This window comes from Sminthopsis crassicaudata, chromosome 5, assembly GCF_048593235.1.
Source record: "Sminthopsis crassicaudata isolate SCR6 chromosome 5, ASM4859323v1, whole genome shotgun sequence".
NCBI classification, from domain to species: Eukaryota; Metazoa; Chordata; class Mammalia; order Dasyuromorphia; family Dasyuridae; genus Sminthopsis; species Sminthopsis crassicaudata.
Genome location: NC_133621.1, coordinates 301,727,446 through 301,752,800, shown reverse-complemented (window position 1 = coordinate 301,752,800; position 25,355 = coordinate 301,727,446). Strand labels below are relative to the sequence as shown.

The following is a 25,355-nucleotide window of genomic DNA, read 5'->3' as shown; positions in this document are numbered from 1 at the left end:
TTTTCATTTTAAAAGACTTGAATACAAACATCTGGATGAAGATAATTAAAATCATCCTTTTCTTTTTATGGTTCAATATTATACCTGGAGGTTTGGGACAACAGTTTTACCCATGACTTTGGTCTAATCACAATATCTTTATTGGCTAATATTTTGAACTTATTACTATTATATTATTGCTATTATAGCATTCATTTTTGAGAGCTTCCCATGGAAGAAAAAATAAAATGAAAAGTTTGGGTTATTGGAGAAACTCCCAAATCTGAGTGACATAAGTCCTGATTCTGGGCTAACAGTTTTAATCTTCCCTAGTACCTAGAAAAGGGATGAAGAATAAATGAATGACTGAATAAATGAGTCCCATCCCCACATGGACAATAAGGAGCTTCCCATCAGCCAATTCTTCTGAGCCTCTAATGCCCTCATCAGAAATTGTCTCTTTCCTCAGCAAGGTGTCAATCACCCCAGTCTCTATAAGGAGAGAGAGGTGGAGATCCAAAGTACAAACAAAGGCTCATGGCCCCATAGGTTCATCAGATTGGTGAGGGTGGGTGGGAGGGAGGACTCCTCTGATGTCCCTCCAAAAGCATATTGGGTATCTGGGGCATATGGAAGACTGGGAATTGGAGGGAGTGGGAAGAAGAATTTAAAAGTTGTGAGAACAGAAGGAAATTGGAGGCCAAAAGAGGGAAAGGAGTTCTGAGACAGCTGAAGGATATGGAGTCAAAAGAAACTTGGAGGTTATCCTAATGAAAGGTAGCTGGAAGAACTAGAAAGCAATGGAGGCAGAAGGAGGTGGGAGTTTTGCATGGAGGGAAGCAGCATGGACAAAGGAAGATGGAGGCTGAAGAAGTGAGAAAAGATCGGGGGAGACTGAAGACTATGGGAGCAGGAGAGAATGGAGCAGCTGATGGCGTCCAGGGGCCAGTTGGTATCCTCACCATGTTGAAATAACAGGCAGCTCGGTTGACGTGCAGCTTACAGAGGAGCTCTCGAGGCAGGGTCACCTCATCGGAGGCAGCGTAGTCAGCCACATTCAGCCCCTCCACGTACTGCACCAACGCCTGCTTGAAATCCTTCTCCCGGAACAAGTCATTCCCCTCAGCAAACAGATTCCAAACCAACTTGTGGAGAAAGGCCTGGGCTCCCACAGAGGGGCAAGAAAGAGATGTCCAGGTGTGGGGAGAACAGGCAGGAAGCTCTACCACCCTCCAACGTCCAACCCCTGGAAGCAAATCTGCTCCCTGACCCTGAGAACCAATCCCTGCCCTACCCACTCAGCCTTCCTTAGAAGAGCCCCTGTAGTCTCCACCAGGGAGGGAAGTAGTTCCCACCCCAGGACCCACTACCCTCCTTAAGATGGAACCTGGAAGGCTGGGGAAGAGGCTGATTATTCTGTGCCCCTCTTCAGAGTCACCCCTTTTCCAGGGGGAATTCACCTACCTCATAATCTTCTTGCTTTAGTGATATCGTGGACCTAAGGGCATAAGGAAACACGTTCCAGATAAGACCTGGGCCCAAGCATCCAGCCTGGTAGCAGGTAAAGAGATGAGATCCCTTTAACTGGGGTTCTGTGTTGCCTTCTAGGCTCAGTTCCTCCAGTGTCCTTCCTCATTGTTATCATTGTCAACAACCAACATTTATTACCTGTTGCCACATAAGTGGCACGTTGGATAGAGTGCCAGAGCTGGAGTCAGGAGGTCCTGAGTTTAAATCCAACCTCTGACACTTACCAGTGACCCTGAACAGGTCATTTAACAACTATCTGCTTCAGGTTCCTCATCTTTTAAATAAGGATAATAATAGCACTTATCTCCCAGGGCCATGGTGAGAATCAAATGAGATAATATTTACCCCTTCTCCAACCAAAAATGATCCAAGGACTGGACCTGCACCTGTCCTTTGCAGAGATTTCCCTCTCCCTTTTATCTTCACTGTTTGAGTCTGGTCCTTCCCCACCTTTTCCACTATAATTATCTTTAGAGTACTGCTAGGGGTTATGGTTTTTTTTTTTTTGTTTGTTTGTTTGTTTTTAATTCCCACACACTGTCAATGATTAATAAATGTATTTTGAATAAATGAATGGATGGATGGATGATGAATAAATGGATGGATGGATGATGGATATTTGATTGGTTGATAGATGGATGGATAAATGGATGCATAGATGAGTTGGTTGATAGATGCATTACATGGATTGATGGATGAGTGGATGGATGGTTGGATGGATGAATAGTAGATGGTTAGTTGATGGATAGATGGATGGTAGATAGATGGTCGATAGATGGATAGGTGGGTGGACAGATGGATGATTGATGGATGAAAGGATAGATGAATGCATAGGTGAATAGATGGAATAGATGGATGGATGGATGGTGGATGGATAAATGGATGGATGGATGATGGATATTTGATTGGTTAATAGATGGATAGGTGGATGGAGGGATAAATGGATGATGAATTAAAGGCTAGATGAATGGATAGATGAATAGATGGATGGATGATACCTATCACCCCTTCTCAAGAGGCCAAAGGAATAACCTATCTTTTCACTGTCATTTAAAGCTTTTTTTTTCCCTATGGTCATAGAAATTCAATTCAACTTCATGGATGTTACCAGCCTAGGATATTTGAGTTCCTAGAATTTTAGGACCATCCAAATCTTGCCCAATAGTACCACTCTCATTTTCTTGTATTTTGATGATATCTTACTCTTCATGACCCCGTTTGGGATTTTCTTAGCAGAAATACTGCAGTAGCTTGCCATTTTCTTCTCCAGCTCATTTGACAGATGAGGAATCTGAGACAAATAGGAGTAAGTATGTGACTTGCCCAGGATCATACAGCTTATAGTGTCTAAAATGAGATTTGAAGAGGAATCTTCCAGACTCCAGACCCATACAAGGTCACACTGGTAGGATTTCTGCTCCTGACATTCAAGGCCACAATCTACCTCCAACTTAATAACAATAACAGTTATCTAGAATTCCAATGTTTACAAAGAGCTTTCATATTTGATCTTCATCATAATTCAATAAAACAAATCCTTTAGGCGCTACTATCCCCATTTTCAATTTTTTTTTTTTGCAATCTCCATTTTAAAGAAAAAGTACTCCCCAGAACTGAGGTGACTTGGCCACCCAGCTTAATAAGGTTGCTGAAGCTGAGTGATCCTGGCCAAATCATAAAATTTCTCTCAGCCTCCATTTTTTAATAGATAAACTGAGAGTATCAATATCACTTTCTTTGCAGGGTTGTTATGACAACATTGTTAGTGTAATTGGCTGGTCTCAGGAAGGCTTCCCAGAGCCAAAGAGACTTGTGCCTCTCCAGTACTTGCTTAATAAATGTTTGCTGACTACACAGGGTCTCACCCTTCCCATGGAACTTCCCAGACCAGGACCTGAAACCAAGCATGGACTTCAGAGACCTCATAGCCAAACCTTCTAACTTTACAGGAGAGGAAACTGAGGAAGGATAGAGTAGGAATGGGGTCACAGAGCTGGAAAGACCAAGCTCCAAACCTAGAGCCCTTTCTAGTGTATCCTAGTGCCCCTGAGGCCACATCTTGGTAAGACACGCTCCTGCAGGTGACTCTGTTTGAGTCCTCCCGGAAGCTGGCTGAAAGTCAGGGTAATATCGCATTTCTCTTTGCAGCAACCGTAGTTCAGAGCCTCCCACACCAGAGTCACTTAAATGTTTGTAGAGATTATATGAAAAAATGGGTAGGCACCAAGCTAATGAAGCAGCAAGACTACTTGTTAAACCAATGCCTGAGCTCATAGTCCTGGCTGTGGCCCATCAGGCAGCCCCTGGAGTGAGGGGGAGAAAACACATCCCCATGATACCATCATCACTGCTCAAAATTTTGTGACCTTGGACAAGTCACTCCCTCCCTCAGAGCCTGAGAAGCTGACCAAGGACGAGCTCAGAGCTCTCTCCTGGTTGTAACATTCCTTGTTCTAAGCTCTAAGAGCTGATATCCTCTGATTTTTTTTCAATTCACAAGCATTTCTCTACTCTTGCTCTCCATCCTCCTCCCCAGTGAAAAATAGGAGGGGCGGGGGAAAGGAAAGCTTTGTAACAAATATATATTGACAAGCAAAGCAAATTCCTACACTGGCCATGTCCAAAAATGTGTTTGATATTCCATGTTTTAAGATCCTTCCCAGCTCTGACATTCCCTGTTCTAAGCTCCCTCCAGCTGTCATTCCTTATTCTAAGCTCCCTCCATCTCTGACATTCTCTATTCTAAGCTCCCTCCAACTTTGACATTTCCTGTTCTAAGTTCTCTCCATCTCTGACATATCTTGCTCCCTCCAGCTCTGACATCCCCTGTTCTAAGCTCCCTCCCAGTCCTGACATTCCCTATTCTAAGTTCCCTCCAACTCCGACCTTCCCCGTTCTAAGGTCTCTCTCCTGATTTTGCTTTCAAAGATGACTACAACCTCATTTGAACATCTACATTCTGCTCTTTTTTTTTTTTTTTTTTAAACATCACATGTTTCATTCACTTTAGCTCCTTCTGTTACACAAATGTATAAAATGATGCACGTGGGAACAGTTCCCTCAGGTAAAATACTCTGCTCAGCCTCAGCTTGGCCAGAGTTGCTCTAACCCTGCCCTCCTGAGATAAGAGATTTAGAGCTAAAAGGAACCTGAGAGATCATGTGACTCGTAACCACCAAGCAGCAACCAGGGCACCTTAAGTCACTTAATAGGCTCCTGCCATCTGAGAGCTTCCAATCCACTTCCTTCAACAGATTACACTGCAGGATGATAGCAAGTGGCCAGAGCAGATTTCAAGTTCAAGCCCCATGTCTGGCACTTACTGGTTACGTGACAGTGGACAAGACATTCTGTCTCAGAGCCTCAGGTGACGTACTGAGACCAGAAGCTGCAAAGCAAGGTACCCATCTATATTAGCAGATTTCCTCATTGTGGGCTCCCCTATCAAGAGGATAATTAGTCCACTCAAAAAAAAAAAAATAACCCTCTGAGTAACAACAGTAGCCAGTTCCCCCACTCTATCAATACTCTTGAGCTTCGAGGAATTGGGTGCTTCCTGGATAAGGAAGCTCAGAAAGCCTTCTGGGAAGAGTCTAAGAGTGGGGAGGCAGCTTGGAGGCATTCCTGCCCTGGCAGGCTGGAAGCTGAGAGTATTGTTGAGTAATTCTCCACAGCCAAAGATCTTATGTCATCATTTCAGGGGGATTCTGCCCTAATCTGACTCTGTGAAATGAAGCCTTTCTCTACATGATGGCAACAGCACGTGTGGCCAGTCACAAAATGGTGGAAAGGCCGGATATATCATGTAAGGAATTAGGAATATATTTGAAGGACAGGTGTTCACCACTTCCTGGGGAGCGGAAGAGGCAGGCAGGAGGAGGAGAGCAGAAACTGCAGCTTCTCCCCTGCCTTGGCCATTGAGGAAGCCTCCATATTGTGGTTTTACTTTAACATTGTGGGATATGATCCATAAAAGCTGTGGGGTAATGGACAGAGGGAAAAATCGGGAGTTTAAGAAGACCTGGATTCAAATCCTGCTGTGGGACTCTGGGCAAAGGGACCTCTCAGAGTCCCTAGATAATTCTTTAAGGCCCTCAGGTACAGAGAAGTTGGCAATCTGCTTCAAGGGATAGAGGTTCCATACTGGAAGTTACCTACTCTGCTGAAAGGGTCTAGATAAAAAAAAGAAAGAAAGAAAATTAAAGCCATAACATACTGGAGTATCTGTAAATTGTATAAGAGAACAGAATGTTTGTGTTATGCATATGAGAAGGAAAAGTATATGTGTGAGTGCAGGTAAACAATTGTGTGATCCCATAGTTGCACACACACACACACACACACACACACACACACACACACACACACACACACACAGATCACTGTCTCAACAATCCAAGTTCCCAGCCTCAAAGTCCTTAAAAAAAAAAAAAAAAAAGACTTACTGGATGAACTGAAGTCCTTTCTCTATTTCTTCCTTTCTTTTCTGCCTCTCCATTAGTCTCTGAGGAGGAAACAAAAGGTCATTCTGGATGTTCTTTGGTCTCCCCGGCATTTCCCACCCCATCCCCAGCTCCAAGGAACTTCATGACCAGGGGCTGGGGCTGCTCAGGAAGGGGCTCCTCCCCTCAGCCCTCAGGATCACAAGGTACAGAGCTGGGATGACCCTTGTGTGTGATTCTTAACAGGAGAGAGCACCTGAATTCACCAAGCATATTTGGCCAAACCTGCCTCCCTTCCATACTCCCTGCCTCAGGTACTCAGGGAGCTCAGTGGAGGACATGGATACCTTTTGTTTACTAATGGTGTGCTTGGATCTCAAAGTGTCACAGAATCTGAAGAGTTAGAATTTAAGAAGGCAGTCAGGGACAGTGGAAAAGATATGGGACTGGTATTCAAAAGCCCTGAGTTCAAATACCCTAGTTTTGCCCTTGTGTCACCTTATTCCACTTTTGGCCAGCTCTTACTATTAGGAAGTGTTATTTCTTTATGTTGAAACAATACTTGCCTCCCTCTAACTGCTACTCATTGCCAACACCCCTCCTTCCAACAACCCAAATTGATCTTCCCCAACTGAGAGAGTGGCTGTCAATTATAGAATGACTGAACAAATTAAGGTATATCATGAGATAGAATACAACTTGGCTATGAGAGTTGAAGGGATTGATTTCAGAGAAACCTGGAAAGATTTCTCTGAACTGATACAGAGCAAAGGGAGCAGAAACAAGAGAACAACGTATGTAATAACAACACTTTAAGGACAAATCACTCAAAAAAAAAAAAAAAAAAACCAACTAATCAATGCAGTGATCATTCTAGAGGAAAGCTGAAGAAGCAAATTACCAACCTCCTGATTAGGGTGAGAGGATAGGGGAATGGGCTCAAGATACAAAATAAGAACTTTCTTTATTGGACTTAACCAATATGAGAACCCATTTTGTCTGATCTGCATATTTGTAATGAGGGAGCTAATTTTTCTTTTTCAAGGAAAGGGCTAGAAATGAAAGTATCAATAAAAAGATACAGAATAAGAACTTTATTGGACTTAACCAATATGGGAACCTAGTTTGTCTGATTGTGCATATTTGTAACAAAGTGTTAATTTTTCTCTTTTTCAAGGAAAGGGCTAGAAATGAAAGTAGCAACAAAAAGATACAGAATAATAATTTTCTTTATCGGACTTAACCAATGTGGAAACCTATGTTGTCTGATCATACATATTGGTAACAAAGGGTTAATTTTTCTTTTCTTTTTCAAGGAAAGGGCTAGAAATGAAAGTACCTACATATGTTTTGGAGGGGAAATTGCATATATCTTGAAAAATAAGAAGCTTTAATTTAAAAAGTGGGGGGAAAAAGAAAGTACCAATAAAAAGAAACAGAATAATAACTTTCTTTATCGGATTTAACCAATGTGGAAATCTATTTTGTCTGCTCATGCATATTTGTAACAAAGGGTTAATTTTTTTTTCTTTTTCAAGGAGGGAACTAGAAATAAAAGTACCAATAAAAAAAGAAAGAAAAGAGTGTCTTTCAAGCATTTTTAATGCAAAAAAAAATAAAGGAAGGCCCAAAGGAATCACTGACAATCAGGACAGCTTTGAAAGTTTCATGTTGTATAGGATTACTTGCTGTCTAGGGGAGGAGAGAGAGGCAAGAGAGGGAGAAAAATTTGGAACACAGGAGTAAATGTTAAAAATTATCTTTACATATATTTTGAAAATAAAAAGTTATTATTTAAAAAAAGTTTCATGCTGAATTTTTTAAACTTTTTTTTTAAGTGAGCTATATAGCATTAAGATGTGCAGCTTTGTGTATAATCATCTTTATCTGTTCTACTGTGTATATGGAGATGCTTTTAGCTGGTCTTTGTTCATGTCAGAATTTTTTTAAATTTTTTTCTAACGTATCAACATTTCTTTTTTCTCCAGAGTAACCAATCTTCACATATCATGGCTTCCTTGGAATTATCTCAGTCTGTGCCAACATCCCTCCTAAAATGTGTATTGAACTCACCTGAGTCACTGGAAATATCATAGCTTAGAAGGCTCCTCGAGGGGGATACTCTTAGGAACCAGCCCTTGCACACCTTGAAATCCCCCAAATAAACCTAATCCAACGACCTAGCACAGACTTCAGAGATGAAAGAAAATATCTAAGTCACAAGATCACAGACCTGGAGCCTGAAAGGACTGCAGCCTCAATTTACAAATGAGTCACTGCAGCCCAGAGATATTCATGGATCACAGGAAGTAAGGAGCAAAGCCAGCATTTGAACCCAGGATCTTGAATTACAAATTCAGAACTCTATCATATTGTCTTCCTTTAGAAATAAGGAAACTAAAGCCTGGAGAGGGGAAGGGACATGAATAGGGACATACTTATCCTAAGTAGTTGAATTGAACCCAGAATTCCAAATCTGGTGTCCTTTCAACTCTATCAGGCTGCTCAATTCACACCAGACTGCATAGTTCACACCATGCCTTCCGAAAGTATGTGATAAACAGATACCAGCCTCCCTCCATAAGCAATTATCATTTGATTGAAAATCTGACTGTGGGATTTTAAAGCTGAAAAGGATCTTAGAAATGGTACCATCCAACTGCCTCATTTTACAGATGAAAAAACTGAGGCCCATAGAGGGAACAGCCCAAGGTCACATAGCTAATTAACAACAGAAGTGCAATTCAGATCCATCAGTCTTTCCATCAAATCACATTTACTAAGAACCCAGAAATCCCCAAAAAGCTTAAGGAGAACATCAGACCAGTTCATAGCATATAGGAACATAAGAGGCCATATAGAAAATCCTTGAATTGAGCAAAGAACATTTTTTTCCCAAATGTTTCATAAGTTAACCCCAATTCTGCATGTCAGCGGGGGGGGGGGGGGGGAGAGGTAGCAGGTATACAGAATCAGCATGTAACAGAAGTCATTTCTCCTTGGTAGTCAGAGAGATCCAAACGCATACATACAGACCCAAAGACAGATATTGCTTTTTTCCCCTTGCACACATCCATTCTCAGACCAGGGCCTGGCTAGCCCTAAGCAGGAGGAGACCGAAAGGATAAGCCTAAGAGGTGGGACAAACCTAAGAAAGGTGAGAACAATGTCAAAGAAAGGATGGGAAAAGTTGAATCTACACAGATTCAACATGTATTACATGTGTCTGGTGATTCAGAGTTTGCAACTTTTTCCTCATATGTCTTTATAACCTTTTTGTGGATCATAGTTTTCTAGATTCAGAATTTTAAAAGACTTTGACCCAACTCCTCCTTCATGTTACTATTTTTTTTTCTTTGTTTTTGTGAGGAAATTGAGGTCCAGGGTCATATAATTAGGAAATGTTAAATGTTTCAGGCTGGATTTGAACTCAGATTCTCCTGACGTCAGGGCCAGTGCTCTATCCAATATGCCCACTAGCTGCCCCATTATTATTTTAAATACCCTAGATTGGTGCTAATTTTTTCAAGTAATTTTCCATTTTCAGTCTCTTCCCAGTAACTCTCCCCACACCCACTAGACCAGTCTCTTCTATCAAAGTATAATTAAGCAAAACAAATCAATGCATTGGCCACAACTGGCAAGGTATGTCTCATTCTGCACCCGTAGTCCACCACCTATCTCTGGAGAGAAAGGAATCTGGCTTCCCCATCAGTTCTCTGGAGACAGGGCTGATCAGCACATCAGTGTTGGTCTCTTTGCTTTACCCATCCTGCACCTTCCCAAGTTCCTCTGAATTTTTCATCTTTCCCACTTCTTATGGTGTAATAATGATCCATCCTAGTAACAACCTCCCCCCCTTTGTTCAGCCATTCCCCATTCAATGGGTACCTGCCTCCCTTAAGGTTTGTTACTACCATAAAAAAATACTGCTCAAACTCTTTTTTTTTTTTTTTTTTTTTTTTTTTTTTTTCTGAGGCTGGGGTTAAGTGACTTGCCCAGAGTCACACAGCTAGGAAGTGTTAAGTGTCTGAGACCAGATTTGAACTCGGGTCCTCCTGAATTCAAGGCTGGTGTTCTATCCACTGCGCCACCTAGCTGCCCCCTGCTCAAACTCTTTTGGCCCTTTCTACCATCTTTGGCCTTTTTGAGGTATAATTGGTATAATGAGTTTCACTGTAAAATAGGGATAATAAAAGCAGCTACCTTCCAAGGTTTGGGGGAGATAATAATTTTAAAGCACTCAGCATAGTGCCCGGCAGGTTGTGGGCAGATCATAACATTATATTAATGTTAGTTATTGTTATTATTATTATTAATATTGTTCTATGTTTATCAGTGGCAAAATTTTGCAGATGAGGAAACTAAAGATCAGAGGTTATGACCTCCTCAAGGAGATATAACTATATAAGAGGAAGAGGTGAGATTTCTCACTCTTCATACAGAAAAACTGGGAGACAGACTGAGGCCCAAGAAATGGGAAAAGTCCTTAACAGTGAATCACTCCAACAGTAGAATGAGCTGTTTTCTGAGATGTGAAGAGTGAAGGGAAGACCATTTAGCTAAGAACCTACTCTGAGCAACATTGCATACTACATACTAGGGACACAAAAAAGAAAAACATTTCCTGACTTCGGTAAGCTCCCATTCTAATGGGGAGACTACACAACTCATGGTTTCAGATGTAACAGGGGAAGGGACAGCTTGGGAAAGTAGGTGATGTATGCTCAGCAAGTCTTTTCAGATGGATCTCTCCTCACTGAAGGGCTTCAAGGAGGGCCTGGATAATCAATAGTCAGTCTAGAGACAAGATTTTTGTCCAGGTACAGATTAGACAAAAATTAGACAAAATGGCTCTGAGGTTTTTGCTAGCTCTGGGATTTTGTAAAAAATACTTTCCCTCTTAAGGCCTCAGTTTCCCCATTTGTAAAGTTTAGGATGGGGCAGCTAGGTGACATAGTGGAAAGAGCGCCACGCCTGGGTCACAAAGACTCATCTTTCTGAGTTCAACTCCAGCCTCAGACACTTACTAGCTTTCAAATCTGGACAAGACACTTAATCCTGTTGCCTTAGTTTCCTCATCTGCAAAATGAGCTGGAGAAGGAATTGGCAAGTTATTCCAGTATCTCTGCCAAGAAAACCCAAATGAAGTCCCAGTCAGACATTACTGAAAATGATGGAACAAAAAAGGTTGAGATAATAGTCCCTACCCTGCTTCCTTCACAGGGTTATTGTGATTCAAATGAGAAATGGAAATGGTTCAGTCATAAAGTGAGAGATTACTGTGGGTTATTCTTGTTGCTACCTGTCTTATCTCACCAATTAGATTGTAAACTCTAGGAGCTCAAAGTCCAGCTCTCCCATCTCTCTATCTTCACTTCTGTGCCTAAAACAAGACCTTGAACACAGTAGGGACTTTGTTAATGTTTGCTGAATGACTTAATCAGCTGCAATTGGTGATTAGAGAAAAAAAGAAAATATACAACTTGTGTGAGTATGAAAAGGAAGAAGAGACTGAGTGGGCACCCGGGGAAAGAGAAAGGCTCCAGATGGGCAATGAGCCAATTGTTTTCAGATACAGCAAATGTGGAAATTGGCTTTATTAAACATATTTGTTACAGGGGATTTTCTTTTTTTTTTTTTCCACCAGTGAGAGTGGGGTATTGGGAGAGCCTAGGGGAGAGGAGGAGGAACAGTGCAGAGGGGAAAAAGGAGAAGAAAGAGAAAGAGGAAGGAAAAAAAGGAGGAGGAAGAGAAGGAAAAGGAGGAGAAGGAAAAGGAGGAAGAGGAGGAAGAGGAGGCAGGCAGGAGGAGGAGGAGGTGGAGGAAGAAGAACAAGAACAAGGATGATGATGAGGAGGAGTTATTGAAGCATCTTTCAGGAGGTGCAGGAAAAAAATTTAGGCAAGCAGGAGAACCTTGAAACTTGCAAGTTGAACTTATTAAATATTTACAAAGAAAATCAGGCTGCCCAGAAAAGGGTTTCACATCCAATCCTATCTTGCTGCTCTACTATGGAGATGGGAATGCCCATCTTATTTGGTGCTTGTTCGGGCCAGAATAAGAGTAATTATAGAACAAAGGAGACATTTCTCTGAGCTTCCCTTTCACAAAAGCTGGAAGGAGCTAGTCTAGGAGTCTCCTGTCTAATGCAATGAATAAGCAGTACTGCTTAGAGTCCTTCAATACAAGAGTCCCCACCACTTCCCCAGCCAGCCAATGAGGAGCAGCTCTCCTTGGTAGGAAGTTTTCTTTTAAATTAAGCCCAAATCTGCCTTCACAACGTCTAGGATTACCTAGAAAGCAAGTCTGATCTCTTATCCAAGACAGATTGTATATCAGAATAAAATTGGAAAGATATCTGGACTTAAAGTCAGAAGAGAAATGGCAAATCCATTTAGTTTAAATGTCCCAACATTTAGTGGCTTGTTACTTGGAGCCTTAGCTCCTCTATCTATATAATGGGGATATCAATACCTCACCTATTAGTTACAAAGAAGGCAATTTACAAAAACTTCAGAGTGCCATAGAAATGTGAGGTGTTCATTCATTCATTCATGTCACATAACAGCAATAAGTCTCTTCTTCTCCAGTTACTAAATGGGGTACCAAGGTCTCCAGGGCCATCTCCAGTCATCCTGGTCTATTCTGCCACATTTACCCAGATGGCTCTGGAGGAAAGAGTAAGGCTGGTGACTTTGCCTTCCCTCACTTAAATCCAATTCACTTGGATGTCATGGTATCCCACTCTGATATCATAGTCCTTTTCAAGAATCAAGGGCAAACAACAACATTTGGGGGAGCAACTCCTAGATGGGATTCCTAGTCTTTCGTGCAGAGTCTCAGAACATCAGGTGTTGTATGTGAGGGCATAGGAGCTGCTGATCGATATTAGAGACACATGAAGAAAGCAAAATTTTCAGAACTGTAAAAGTATTTGAACCAGTGTAGGCTGTTTGAAACCATTTTTCTCATCCTAATCCTAAGGAAAAGGGGCAGGGAGTTGCAGAAAACATAGGACTATTTGTGAGACCAGGGCCAGGGCAGGAAAGAAAGCCAGGAATATTGTATCCAATGTGCTTTGGGAATTAAAGACTAACATAAAGAGATCAAAAGCCCAAATACAAGACCTGAGATTAAAAAAAAAAAAAAATCAATGGCTCCAAAGGGCAAGTGAACAAAAGGCCCTGGGGAAAAGGAACTCACCCAGATTTCCAGAGTGAACAATGAATTAAAATTAAAAGCAAAGAAAGGGAGATATGGTAACCAGAGTTTGCCATTGACTATCTAGTCAATGTAGGATCCTGAGCAAGCCCTTACCCTCTCCCTGCCTCAGTCCATGAAACAGGCACAGTGAGCTTGCACCCTTTTCTCATTGGACCACAGTGAGGACCACATTTGGAAATGGTAGAAACATGAGCTCTTTTACATCATCATCATCATCATTATTATTATTCCACATCCAGAACAACACTTATTCCCATAATGCAGTTGACATTTCAAAGGCCTCACCCAACATCCCTTGAAATCATGATTATACCTAATATGAACCTCCACTCTTCCTCTTTTTTTTTTATTTTAAAAAGGTTGTCTCTCTATCATGGCCAGGCTGCAAATGCATTGGACATTCACGACCCAAATTCCTACTGATGGGCATGGGAGCTTGGACCTGCTCCACTTCCCACATGCATTGGATAGCCTTTCCTTGGGCCACCCAATGGCTCTCTGTTCTCAAGAGGCTTGCAATGTTGATGCTGGACACCCAATTAGTTTAACCCACTTTAGCTCAAACTCCCAAGCTCAAACAATGGACCAGCCCCATACTCTCTGGTAAAGAGGATGCCAGACTGGCTTGCTCCAACACACCCAACATTTTATCCTCTTACGACTACCTCCAACAGACCTAACTGGTGAACTTCACTCCAGATTTCAATGACAATATTAACAGCTGACATTTTAAAAATACTTTACACTTACAAAGACGCTTTACATGTATGAACTCGGCTGATCCTCATGACAGCCCCTGGAGAGACCCAGGCTGACTTGCCACACGTTTCTGTTGTTCAAGGACCGACCTTGCTAAGGATGGAGAGGTTCATCACCAGAAAGTTGATCACTGGGCAATGATCCTTTTCAGCCATAGCAATGTAGGGGTTCGAGTTGGGCTGGTCATTCGGCAGGAGAGAAGAATCGATGATGGATATCCCTGTGTTCCATCGGTGTCCTTGATGTCCAGAGAAGCGGAAGACCTTTATCTTGCTGTGTAGACGGACGCCCTGTGGAAAACTGGTGGAGGGACATGGATGGACATTGCCCTGGATGGGCTACAGTCTGTATCTTTGCAGCAAATACCCATGTGGGCAAGATCCAGATCAGCATCAAACGAAACAGGGCAAAGTACTCAGCAATCTTGAAATATAAATGTTAGCTATTTTATCATGACTACTGTTATAATTAATTATATAAATAACTGAAGAAGACCACGTACTGATTATAAGATCATAGTTCTAGATCAAACTCCGAGGTTTAACCTCATTTTACAGAGGAGGTAACCTGACCAAGGTTACACAGATCATAAGGCACAACATCTGAGAATTAAGGATTTAGATTCAGCTCTATTTCATCCACACCCCACAAGCCCAGGGAAATAAGTTACTTTGAATCATTGACTTTCTAGCCATCCGGTCTAACGCTCTCATTTTCTAGATAATAAGAGCGAGGCCCAGGGAGAAAGGGCAATTTGCCAGGGCCACAAGTGTCCATACTAGGTATCTTAGTAGGAATTCAATTCCAGAAAGAGCCAGAACTCTTTCTACTGCAGATGAAATTTTAAAAAAACAAAAACTTAGGAGTAAGATCTTCCCACAATCCCATCCCCATCATCATTATCATCATATCAGTAATATCATCATAACAGTAATAATAATAGCTAACATTTATACAGTACCAATAGTGTATCAGGCACTGTGCTAAACACTTTATAAATCTATCATACAATCCACATTGTATTATGTAATATGGATACATATTATCCACATTTTACATTTGAGGAAATAGAGGCAAAAAGAAGCTAAGTAGCCTGCCCAGGATCACACAGCTAGGAAGTGTCTGAGGCTGGAATTGAATTCAGGTCTTCCAGACTCCAGACCCTGCACTCTATCCAATGTAGTGCCATCTGTCTACCTCCGCCAGTAAGGGTGCGGCTGGAAGATGGGGTTATTTGTAATTCTACTTAAGGCCAGGAGTCTGATTTATTCATCTGGGCTAGTCACAAGTTGCTGCTGAATTATAGGAACCCAGAATCCCAGAAATGAAAGGGCCTTCAGAGGCCAGAAGGTCCAGCCTATAGCTTGACCAGAGTCTCTACAACAGACGACAACAAGTGGTCCTCCAGCTTCCGCTTGAAGACCTATAGTGATGTGGATCTCACTCTCTCCTGAGGCAGCCTATCACGGGACAGGGCAGCTCTCATCGCCAGGAAATTGGCTCCCAATTTCTTTCTGAATCTACTCCTATGGTCTCCACCTCAGCCTCTCACTGAGCATCAAGGTGCACAGTCTATGTAGGCATTGAGCAAATGTCTACTGTGATGGGGTCCTGAGTAATTGGTGAGATTAACAGAGCGGGACTGGAGGATTGATGGAATTGCTTCCTAGGGCAGGCAGGGAAGGGCACTGATGGGGATCAGTTTAGCCTCAGTCTCACCTTCTGTGGAGGTCGTGGGCAATTTCTCCTTACTACTCAGAAATCCAAGAAATGTCAAATCCCTGAGTTTAATTTCCCCTACAAATCTGTCTGTGGCTCATGCCATCTTCGCCGAACCCCCTTTGAGTTACAGCTTGCCATGGCACTTTGATCCGTGGTGACTTTCTCTCACCTCACCATGTCTCACGATCCTTTCTCCATTTTATAACTCTTTTAAAGAGTTAAACTCCTCTATAGAGTTAGCCTGCCAGCAAAGGGCATACTCCAACCTCATGGGGTATTCCTTTCTCCTGGTTAATTGTGAGTTCCACTAGGGAACTTGTCTTTTCCATCATTAATTGTTAAAACCACTTTCCTTGCTAACAATATGCTCTCCCAACTCTTTCATATTTATCACTTCTGGTGTCTATTGTATCCCTTCATTTTGTCTGTAACTTCTCCTAAATAAATCTACCTCTGCCAAAGAGAATGAGCAGTGTGAATTTTTCACATGACCAAACCCCAACATTTGGTGCTTACAATCTCATTATTTGATCCTGAACCCCAAACATATCATTTGCTCTCCTAAATCACATCATATTGGATGAATGAAGAATAAAGAGTGCTAACAAAGCATAAATGCCTTCATAGAGAGAAATGCCTCAGAGTTTCACTGAGCTTGCCTGGCACACAGTAGGTACCAAATAAATACTTGTTGGTTGGACAGACAGATAATTGAAAGCAAAGTCTTAAAAGAAAAGAAAATACAGGATAGCTAGGTGGCGCAGTGGATGGAGCACCAGCCTTGAATTCAGGAGGACCCTAGTTCAAATCTGGTCTCAGACACTTGACACTTCCTAGCTGTGTGACCCTGGGCAAGTCACTTAACCCCAGCCTCAGAAAAAAAAAAGAAAAAATAGGATGGGGAACAGAGAGGCCCCAAGCTCAAGGCTCCCTGAAAGGGAAGCCAATGTCTACAATGTATACAACAGCTCTAGGAAAGGTCAAGGCTGGCACCAACTGAATGCTACTTCAGAGGGCCACAGAGGTGGACAGCATTAATGATTAGCTAGCTATTCTTAAATGAAACCAAACCTAAATTTGCCTCTCATTGACTTTTGCTCCATTGCTCAGTCAAACCAAGAGTCTAAACTCTCCATAGGAAGACAGTCTTTCAAATACAAAAAGACATCCATAATGCCCCACACTCTTTTCTTTTTACCTTAAACATCCCATTTCCATCCTTAGATCTTCAGCAACAACAAATTTAACTGGAAACAAAAGCTTTGGAAACTGAGAACCTGCTTCAAATCTCACCTCTGACATTTTCTACATGTATGACCTTAGACAAGTCATTTCACCTTCCTGACCTTTACTTTCCTCACCTGGAGTAATATTATTCCCATTTTACATATGAGGAAAGAGGCTCATAGAAATGCAGTTATATAACTAGTAATTGACCAAGGCAGAATTTGAACTCAGGTCTTCCAGGGATCTATCCACTTAGGACCTTTCAGACTACTTCCACCTCTAGATTGATGATCCTCCCATCCCATGACTCTTAAGACACCACTCTTATTGAATGCAAATCAACACATATTATGTTCACTTCTTTTTTTGTTTTTTTTTTCTCTCCTGTAGTTTTTTTCCCTTTTTGTTTTGATTTTTCTCTTTCAATATGATTCATAAAGAAATGTGTGTTTTAAAAATTAATATACATGTACATCCAGCAAAATAAATAAATAAAATAACTTTACAAATCAATTTAGTAATTAAACAAACAAACAAACAAACAAAACAAAAACAAAAACATTGCTCTTAGTAATGAACTGAACCAGATACAGCCAGTGAAAGAACTCTGGGAGATGACTATGAACCATTACATAGAATTTCCAATCCTTCTATTTTAGTCTGCCTGCATTTTGGATTTCCTTCACAGGCTAATTGTACGCTATTTCAAAGTCCGATTCTTTTTGTACAGCAAAACAACTGTTTGGACATGTATACATATATTGTATTTAATTTATACTTTAACATATTTAACATGTATTGGTCGACCTGCCATCTGGCAGGGGGGGAGGGAGGGAAGGAGGGGAAAAATTGGAAGGTTTGGCAATTGTCAATGCTGTAAAATTACCCATGCAAATATCTGGTAAATAAAAACTATAATTAATTAAAAAAAGAAAGAAAGAAAGAAAACATTGCTCTTGTCTACTCTAGACAAGAAGCAACCTTGGCTGCTCCATGGAGTTCTCCATAGAGTCTCTCTGGCCACATGGGTGGGAGTAGCTAGGTGCCACAGTGGATGAGCACTGAGACTTGAGTCAAGAAACCCTGATCAGGCCTCAGACACAAGCTGTGTGACCCTGTCTGCCCATGGTGAAGAAGTCCGTCTGATGATGTAATCCCTTATGGTACCCTTCACCCCTTATCTAAGGTTTGATTCTCTCCAGGGCCAGCTGCCAATTAATGTGCAATTTGGTCTGACTTATGAAGGACACTGCCGTTTAGCAGGATATGAGGTCAGAACTCTCCATTCATCATTCAACAAACATTTCAAGGATTTAGGGCTAGGAAGGAACCTCAGGGGCTTGAGGTAACAGAGGGACAGAGAGGCAAAGTGATCCTGCATCAGTAACAAGTGGCAGATTTAAGATTGGAAATCAGGGCCTATGGATTCTTTGCACACTGGATTCATTTTGATCTTGGGGAAATGGAAAAAGAGAATAGATAATTGCAACCAACTAAATGAGGAATACGCTGCCTTAATTTGTTGAGAATATTTGTTGAGAATGCTTTAGAGGTTTCTCTTAAGACATAAGGCCTCTGCATTCGCTTCCAGCTGCTTGATTCTGGGCTTCTGTGATTCATAAGCAATCTCTGACTCTCTAAGGCTAATAAAAAGCCAGTGAAAGTATTAATGAGCCCATCGCTCCCACAGTTAAAGGGCTGACTTACTGGCTCTGCTGGAGATGGCTTCCCATTTGCCATTCTTGGTCAGATGGCATGACGTGAACAAACAACTCCAGAGAATTCATCTGCCACTCAATGCTCCTGACCTCTCAAGGCACCAGCTATATGTGCCAGGGGACCTCAGATCAAGGAATCTTAGATCTGTAGGTAAAAAGACTCTTAGCTTCCTCATTTTGATGATGGGAGCCCTTTCTGAATCCAATTTCACAGCCCTGTCCCCTATACCACATCGCTCCTGTCTTTTTAATGTGGGAAGGCCTTGGATCCCCAGAGACTGTAAGGGGAAAAAAAGCAGTTCTTTTGCTTCTCCTGTCTTTCCTAGGATCCTTTTTTTTTTTTTTTTTTTTTTTTTTTTTGAGGCTGGGGTTAAGTGACTTGCCCAGGGTCACACAGCTAGGAAGTGTTAAGTGTCTGAGACCAGATTTGGACTCGGGTCCTCCTGAATTCAAGGCTGGTGCTCTATCCATTGTGCCACCTAGCTGCCCCTTTCCCTAGGATCCTTAGTCCTAGACTGTGTTCTTGAGAACACTAATGATATCATCCAGTTGGTAATGATACTCCCCATTAATAGTAGAATTGATATTATTCCCATTTAACAGATGGCAAAACTGAGTTTCAGAAAGAAGTGCTTGAGCCATATTCATAGGTAACAAGGTCCAGAGTTAAGACTGCAGATTCCCCATCCAATAGTCTTTTTTCCACACCCAGGATGATTCAATAAATGTAGGTCAAATCAAATTGACCCTGACTCTGAGTTAAAAATGAGCTTTCCAGTCCAGAATTCCAGTTAATATTAACAGAGGCAAAACTTGGTAATGGGAAGAGCCTCAATCTTTCCATCAGAAAAGACATGAGCTCACTGAAGAATGAACAACCATGAACTTGGGAAGCAAAGCAAGAAAGAAAACTGGATGGGCATCCTGAAGGGGTCTGAAAAAGTATCAGGAGACTCAATGGAAATGAAAGTAAAGATTTGTGAGGAGAGTGCTTTGTATTGATCTTTTATATTCTCAGTGAAAAAATGTAATTGAAATAATAAAGGAAGGAAAACTGAAAAGGAAGAAAAAAAGAAGGAAAGAAAGGGGAAAAGAAAGAAACAAGGGAGCAGAAGAAAGGAAAGGGGAACAGGGAAAGAAAAAAAAGGGGGAAGAAGACTTTGGGTTTGAGTTGAACTACCAGCAGGTGGGAGGATCAAATAGGAGGGGGAAAAAATTCCTTCAAATGCTCTGTAAACTTCAGTTGTAGTTTTTACAATTATTGTTAAACTTCTTTAATCTTCCACCCCCCACTCCCCACTCCCAGGGCCCAGCACAGAAATGATAAGCCACAGTACCTCAGTAAACACTAACTGGTTCATTGAGGGAGTCCATGTTAATATGGTATCACAAAGAGAGGGCTGGGCAAGGAGTCCAGTCTTTGTGCTTCATTTATGGCATGTTTTAAAACAAATTTAGGTTTGCATTAGAACAAATCAAGTTTAAATGAGAACTTAAGGCAAGTTAAAATAAGCAAGATCAGAGATACAAAGAAAGGCCATTCCAAGTCAGAAAGATAATTTCTCTTTTTTTTTTTTTAAAGAAAAATCATTTTTCAAATAAATATTGTATCCCTGTCCCTTTCCAACAATGCCCCAGCCTCCACTCCATAACAGAAGTTTTCCTTGTAACAAAGAAATTAGTTAAATTAGTTAAAATAAATCAGGGGCAGCTAGGTGGTGCAGTGGATAGAGCACCAGGCTTGAGTTCAGGAGGACCCGAGTTCAAATGTGGTCTCAGACACTTAACACTTCCTAGCTGTGTGACCCTGGGCAAGTCACTTAACCCCAGCCTCAGGAAAAAAAAATAAATAAATCGGTTCATTGGCCAGTCTCACAATGCATACCACATCTATCCCCCTTAGCTCACCACCTCTCTGTAAGAAAGGGAGAATTCAGGATCCATTACTGCATAGATCAAAGTTCTGAGCTCTTTGCATGTTATGAAAGAGGAATTATTTCTGGCAAAGGTGACAAAGGAACGGATGTTTCATGGAACTGGTCATATCACTTTCATTTGCCAATATATTCTACCCTCACCTCTTCCCTATCCAGAAAGACATCTTCTGTGGTTAGCATTTCTAAGAGTCAGTGTGGCCCAAGGGGAAGAGTGCTAGCTCAGGAGTCAGGGTTCTGGGTTCAAATCCTGTTTCTGCCACTTATCACCCATGTAACTGGATGCATCAGTAGCCCTATTTAAAAAATGAAAAGAACAGACCTAGTCAGTTTTATATTGATTATCCTCAAGAGCAGAGGATCATCATCTAGGTCAGTACCTAATCACAAGGCATTTAATACATTTTTCTTATTTTATATATTTTTTTTACTTTATTTATTTTATATATATTTATATATATATATTTTTTCTTATTATATAATCATGATAATTCATCTCTCCAGGACTATTTCCCATCAGACCCCAATGGAGACAGCCCAAGAGCCATGGAAATAATAGTGTCCCATACCACTGACTGCTGCTTCTGGCCCAACCCTCAGAGTCCCCCCAAGAGAGGAGTAGCCCCCATGGAGAATGGAGCTGCCAAGTTGGTCCCCACCCACATCAACCACTGAACAGCTGTCCTCAATGGGCAGGGAAACCCCAAAGAAAGACCTTGGGATCTTAGACCAGACCAGAAGCCCTGCTTTCAGCCTGGCTCCCACAGCCAGTCTCTAGGGGCAAAATCTTTGTGGAGATCGGAGCCAGCAACTGCCACTCTACAGTGAATGAAAGCTGAGTAAAAAGAGTTCTCACCATCACAACCCTTGTGCCAATCAAATGGCCCACCATCAGAAGCTAATGTGGCTTTATCAGTGGAAATAACATTAAAGAAGATGCACTGCCATTTCCCACTGGATCCTGAGGCCCAAGGAGCCCTGCCATCTTCCCTGCAGCTGAAACTATTGCTAGTGTTACCCTTCCATTTAATGTGACCTCAATAATTCAAGGAAATTCCAATAGACTTGTGCTGCATCCAGAGAGAGAACTATGGAGGACAAATGTCAATCAAAGCATAGCATTTCCCCCTCCTTTTTTTTTTCCCTGTGGTTGTTTGTTTTTTCCTTCTCATGTTTTTTCTTCCCTTTTGATCTGATTTTTCTTGTGCAGTATGACGAATATGGAAATACATTTAGAAGAACTGCACATGTCTAACCTATATCGGATTGCTTGCTATCTAGAGGAGAAAGAGGGGAGAAAATACAAGGTTTTATAGAAGTGAATGTTGAAAATTGTCTCTTCATGTGGTTAGAAAAATAAAATACCATTAAAATTTTTTTAAAAGCTACCTTGTTTATATGATAACAGTAATATTGTAAAGGCAAACCATTTTGAAAAGCTTAAAAACTTGATCAGCTTTCTTGTGCAGCAAGATAACTGTATAAATATGTATATAAATATTGTATTTAACATATACTTTAACATATTTAACATGTATGAGGCTAACTGCCATCTAGGGGAAGGGGTGGAGGGAAGGAGGGGAAAAGTTGGAACAGAAGGTTTTGCAAGGGTCAATGTTGAAAAATTGTTTTGTAAATAAAAAGCTATAATAAAATAAATAAATGAATGAATGAATAAATAAATAAAGACTCTGATCAACACAATGATGAACCACAATTCCAAAAGCCTCATGATGAAACGCATTATCCCCCTTCTGATGGGGAGCTGATGGACTGAGGGTGCAGAGGGAGGCACATGGGGAGGGGAGGAAATGGAAGAGGGAGCTGGAATATAGCCAATGAGGGAACTTGTTTGGCTTGCCTATATTTTCTTAGAATAGATTTTATTTTTCTTGCTTTCTCAGTGTAAGGAGTAAGATTGGAAAAGGAGGTGGGAGGGAGAGAATAAAAGCCTGAAGATAAAATAAAATGGAATTTTAAAAGAATTTTTTTTTAAATGAGAGTTTCTTGAGAACAGAAAGTCTTGCTTTTCTGTTGGTTGGCACAGTACTTTATACATAGTAAACACTTAGTGCTTTTTCATTCATTCATCATTTATAAGATTTAAAGTATCTTCATTATGCCAGTCCTGAGAGAAAGGCAGTGCAAATAAGTATCAAGTACCCCCATTTTACAGATAAGGAAACTGACTTACCCTCCACATCTCTCTAGCACACCATCTGCCAGTACAGATAATTCCACTCCACTCCTATGTGCTCATTATCCTTGGTTTTCAAATGTCGACTCCCAATTTTCATGGGAGAGAAGGGTAGCAGCAGTCGATCATCCAAGAGTTAATTACACTTGGACCTGCTGGCTGTTTTCTGTTCCCATCCTGGTTGCCTAGCACTTTTAATCCAGTTCCTCAGCCTTCCCAGAGCCTGCCTCCAATCACCAGGTCACAGGGAGGGGACGTCCAAAGGTGGAAGGAAACAGGTACCTAAGGGACTTGTGGTAAAGTTTGCCTCCTGCTGTCAGACTGCAAGAGGTTGTGTAGTGTGTGTGTGTGTGTGTGTGAGTGTGTGTGTGTGTGTGTGTGTGTGTGTGTGTGTGTGTACACATAAGATAATGAAAACAAGGACAGGGTAAAAACATCAGTAAGATATTTAATTTTATAAAAAAGGGGGAAAAAATTGAAGGTGGATTGGGGGAGGAGTAAAAGCACTAGTCTGAATCATCTGGGTTCATGACCGTGACCTTGGACAAGGTGCTTTCCTTCTCTCACCCTGTTTCTTCATTTAATAAAATTTGGATAATAACCTATATTCTATATCACAGGCTGTTAAAGAGGATCAAATGAATCTGTATATTAATGCTTTGTGGCTATAAGATGTCATGGACGGGTTCTGCTGCTGTAGCAATCCAGAGGTAAATAAATAAACAAACCAATGAATGAATAAACAAACAAACAAATAAAAGGGCTTCTTCAGTAGGAAAGGCAACAAGAAAGAACACATGCAGGCTGATGTGATCAACCAGGATCTGGACTTGACTCAAAATCCTGCCTCTGCCAGTAATCCCTGTGTAATCACAGATGAGTCACTTGGGTGACTGAATCTGTACCCTAGAACCTCAGTTTCCTCATCTGTGAAATGGGATAACACCATATCCACCTCATAGTATTACTGTGAGGTCCGGATGAAATAATAAATGTTAAGAACTTTAAAAAATATTAAAGCACTATAGAAAGAGGAAAAGGAAGAAATCTACTCTGTCTACCTCATAGGCTTCTCAGTCCACATATAAAGAGATAAAGGGACAGGTCCCATTTTATCCTGTCCTATAAAGTCCTTTTCAGATTTAACACAATAATAAAAACTCTTAATTCATATTAGATGTTAAGCTTTACTATTAATGTAGGGTAGGGAGTTCTTCAAGAAGCTTCAATGGCTCCCTATGACCTCTAGAGTCAAACAGCCATTTTATCTGTTTGGCATTTAAAGCTTTAAGCTTTCCTTTTCCATAATTTCCTTTTTTATTATTATGTAATAATTATGTGGACCCCACACATTTTGGGGTCCAGTCAAACTGGTTCATTTGTTGTTCCCTCCCCACCTCCTCCCTCAGGCCTGAAATGCTACTTCCCCACATCCACCTAAGATTCCTTGATTCCCTTCAGGATTCAGCTCATAGGCAACTTTCCTAGGAAGTCTCTTCAGTCTCCTCCCTACTCTAACTCTCAGGTATATCTGTTTCAGCTTTGTGGCCCCAGTCCTATGAGACTATGTGGTGGCAGGATGTGGATGGGGGTGGAGCAAGCCTAGAGTCTCAATGGCCCAAGTTCAAATGCTGCCTCTGACATACACTGGCTGTAGGATCCTGGTGAAGTCACTTAATTTCTGAGTGTCTTAGGCAACTCTCAAAGATTCTAAATGCTATACAAATTGCCGCTGTACATCAAAAGAAAAAGTTTCCTTATGTTGACAATATTATGGGTCTGAGACAAAGAAAAGAAATCTCTTCACCTCTCTAGCATGTGAGATGCACAGAATAAACGTTTGCTGGCACTTGACCTCGGAGAAGAAAACAATTTGGAATCACATGAGAAAAGTCATGACACTGTTCATACCTTTTGATCCTGAGCTCCCACAGTTGGACAAGGAGCTCAATTACAGAAAGGTCCCACGTACAATAAAATATTATGGAAACAAAACCGAATAAGCCATTATGGATGCCCATCAATTGGACAAGACCTAAGTAAAATGGCAGACAACTACTGACAGTGGTTAGAGCTATGAGTTTAGGGACAACAAGACTTGAGTTCAAATCCAGACTTAGATGCTTACTAGTCATATGACCCTGGACATCTGTTTGCCTCAGTTTCCTCATCTGTAAAATGGGATAATAACTATCTGGGGAGTGGGGGAGTGGCAAGAATCAAAAGAAGTATTTGCAAAGTCTTAACACAAAGCCCAACAAATAGTAGGCACCACATCGATGCTAACTATTAGTAGTGGATGAACAGGACTCATTTTCACAGCTATAGAACCAAAAGAAAAATGAACAGCATGTAGAATACTGTATACAGATACAACAAAATAGTTAATGTCTGATGGTACCCAGAACCCTCCCCTCAGTTTACAATCAACAATCTACTCTTTCTGAGAATATACAGTGTAACAAGGCTGGGTTTGGCTGTTAGTTTTATCTACTGTGGCTCCCAAATACAATGTATCCCGATGTTTACTTTTAAGAGTCATTGTAACCTCTAAAAGGCTAGCAAAGAACCATTGAATTTTCCCTCCAGAGAACAAAGAACATAGGGCACATTCCCATCC

The 25,355-nt window shown here is 41.2% G+C and overlaps 1 protein-coding gene across 1 annotated transcript in view; it reads right to left on the bottom strand.

Moving 5' to 3' along the window:
• The window catches only part of ZC3H7B (zinc finger CCCH-type containing 7B), an 82,583-nt gene extending 59,749 nt beyond the window's left edge, over positions 1-22,834 (bottom strand). The window contains exons 1-4 of the mRNA XM_074271815.1: positions 22,733-22,834; positions 5,955-6,013; positions 1,444-1,477; positions 942-1,139 (exon numbers count right to left, since the gene is read on the bottom strand). Of these exons, the coding sequence (XP_074127916.1) occupies positions 942-1,139; positions 1,444-1,477; positions 5,955-6,013; positions 22,733-22,741 (300 nt within the window). The 5' untranslated portion in view covers positions 22,742-22,834. The remainder of the gene's footprint in view (positions 1-941; positions 1,140-1,443; positions 1,478-5,954; positions 6,014-22,732) is intronic.
• Between the last annotated feature and the right edge of the window lie 2,521 nt (positions 22,835-25,355).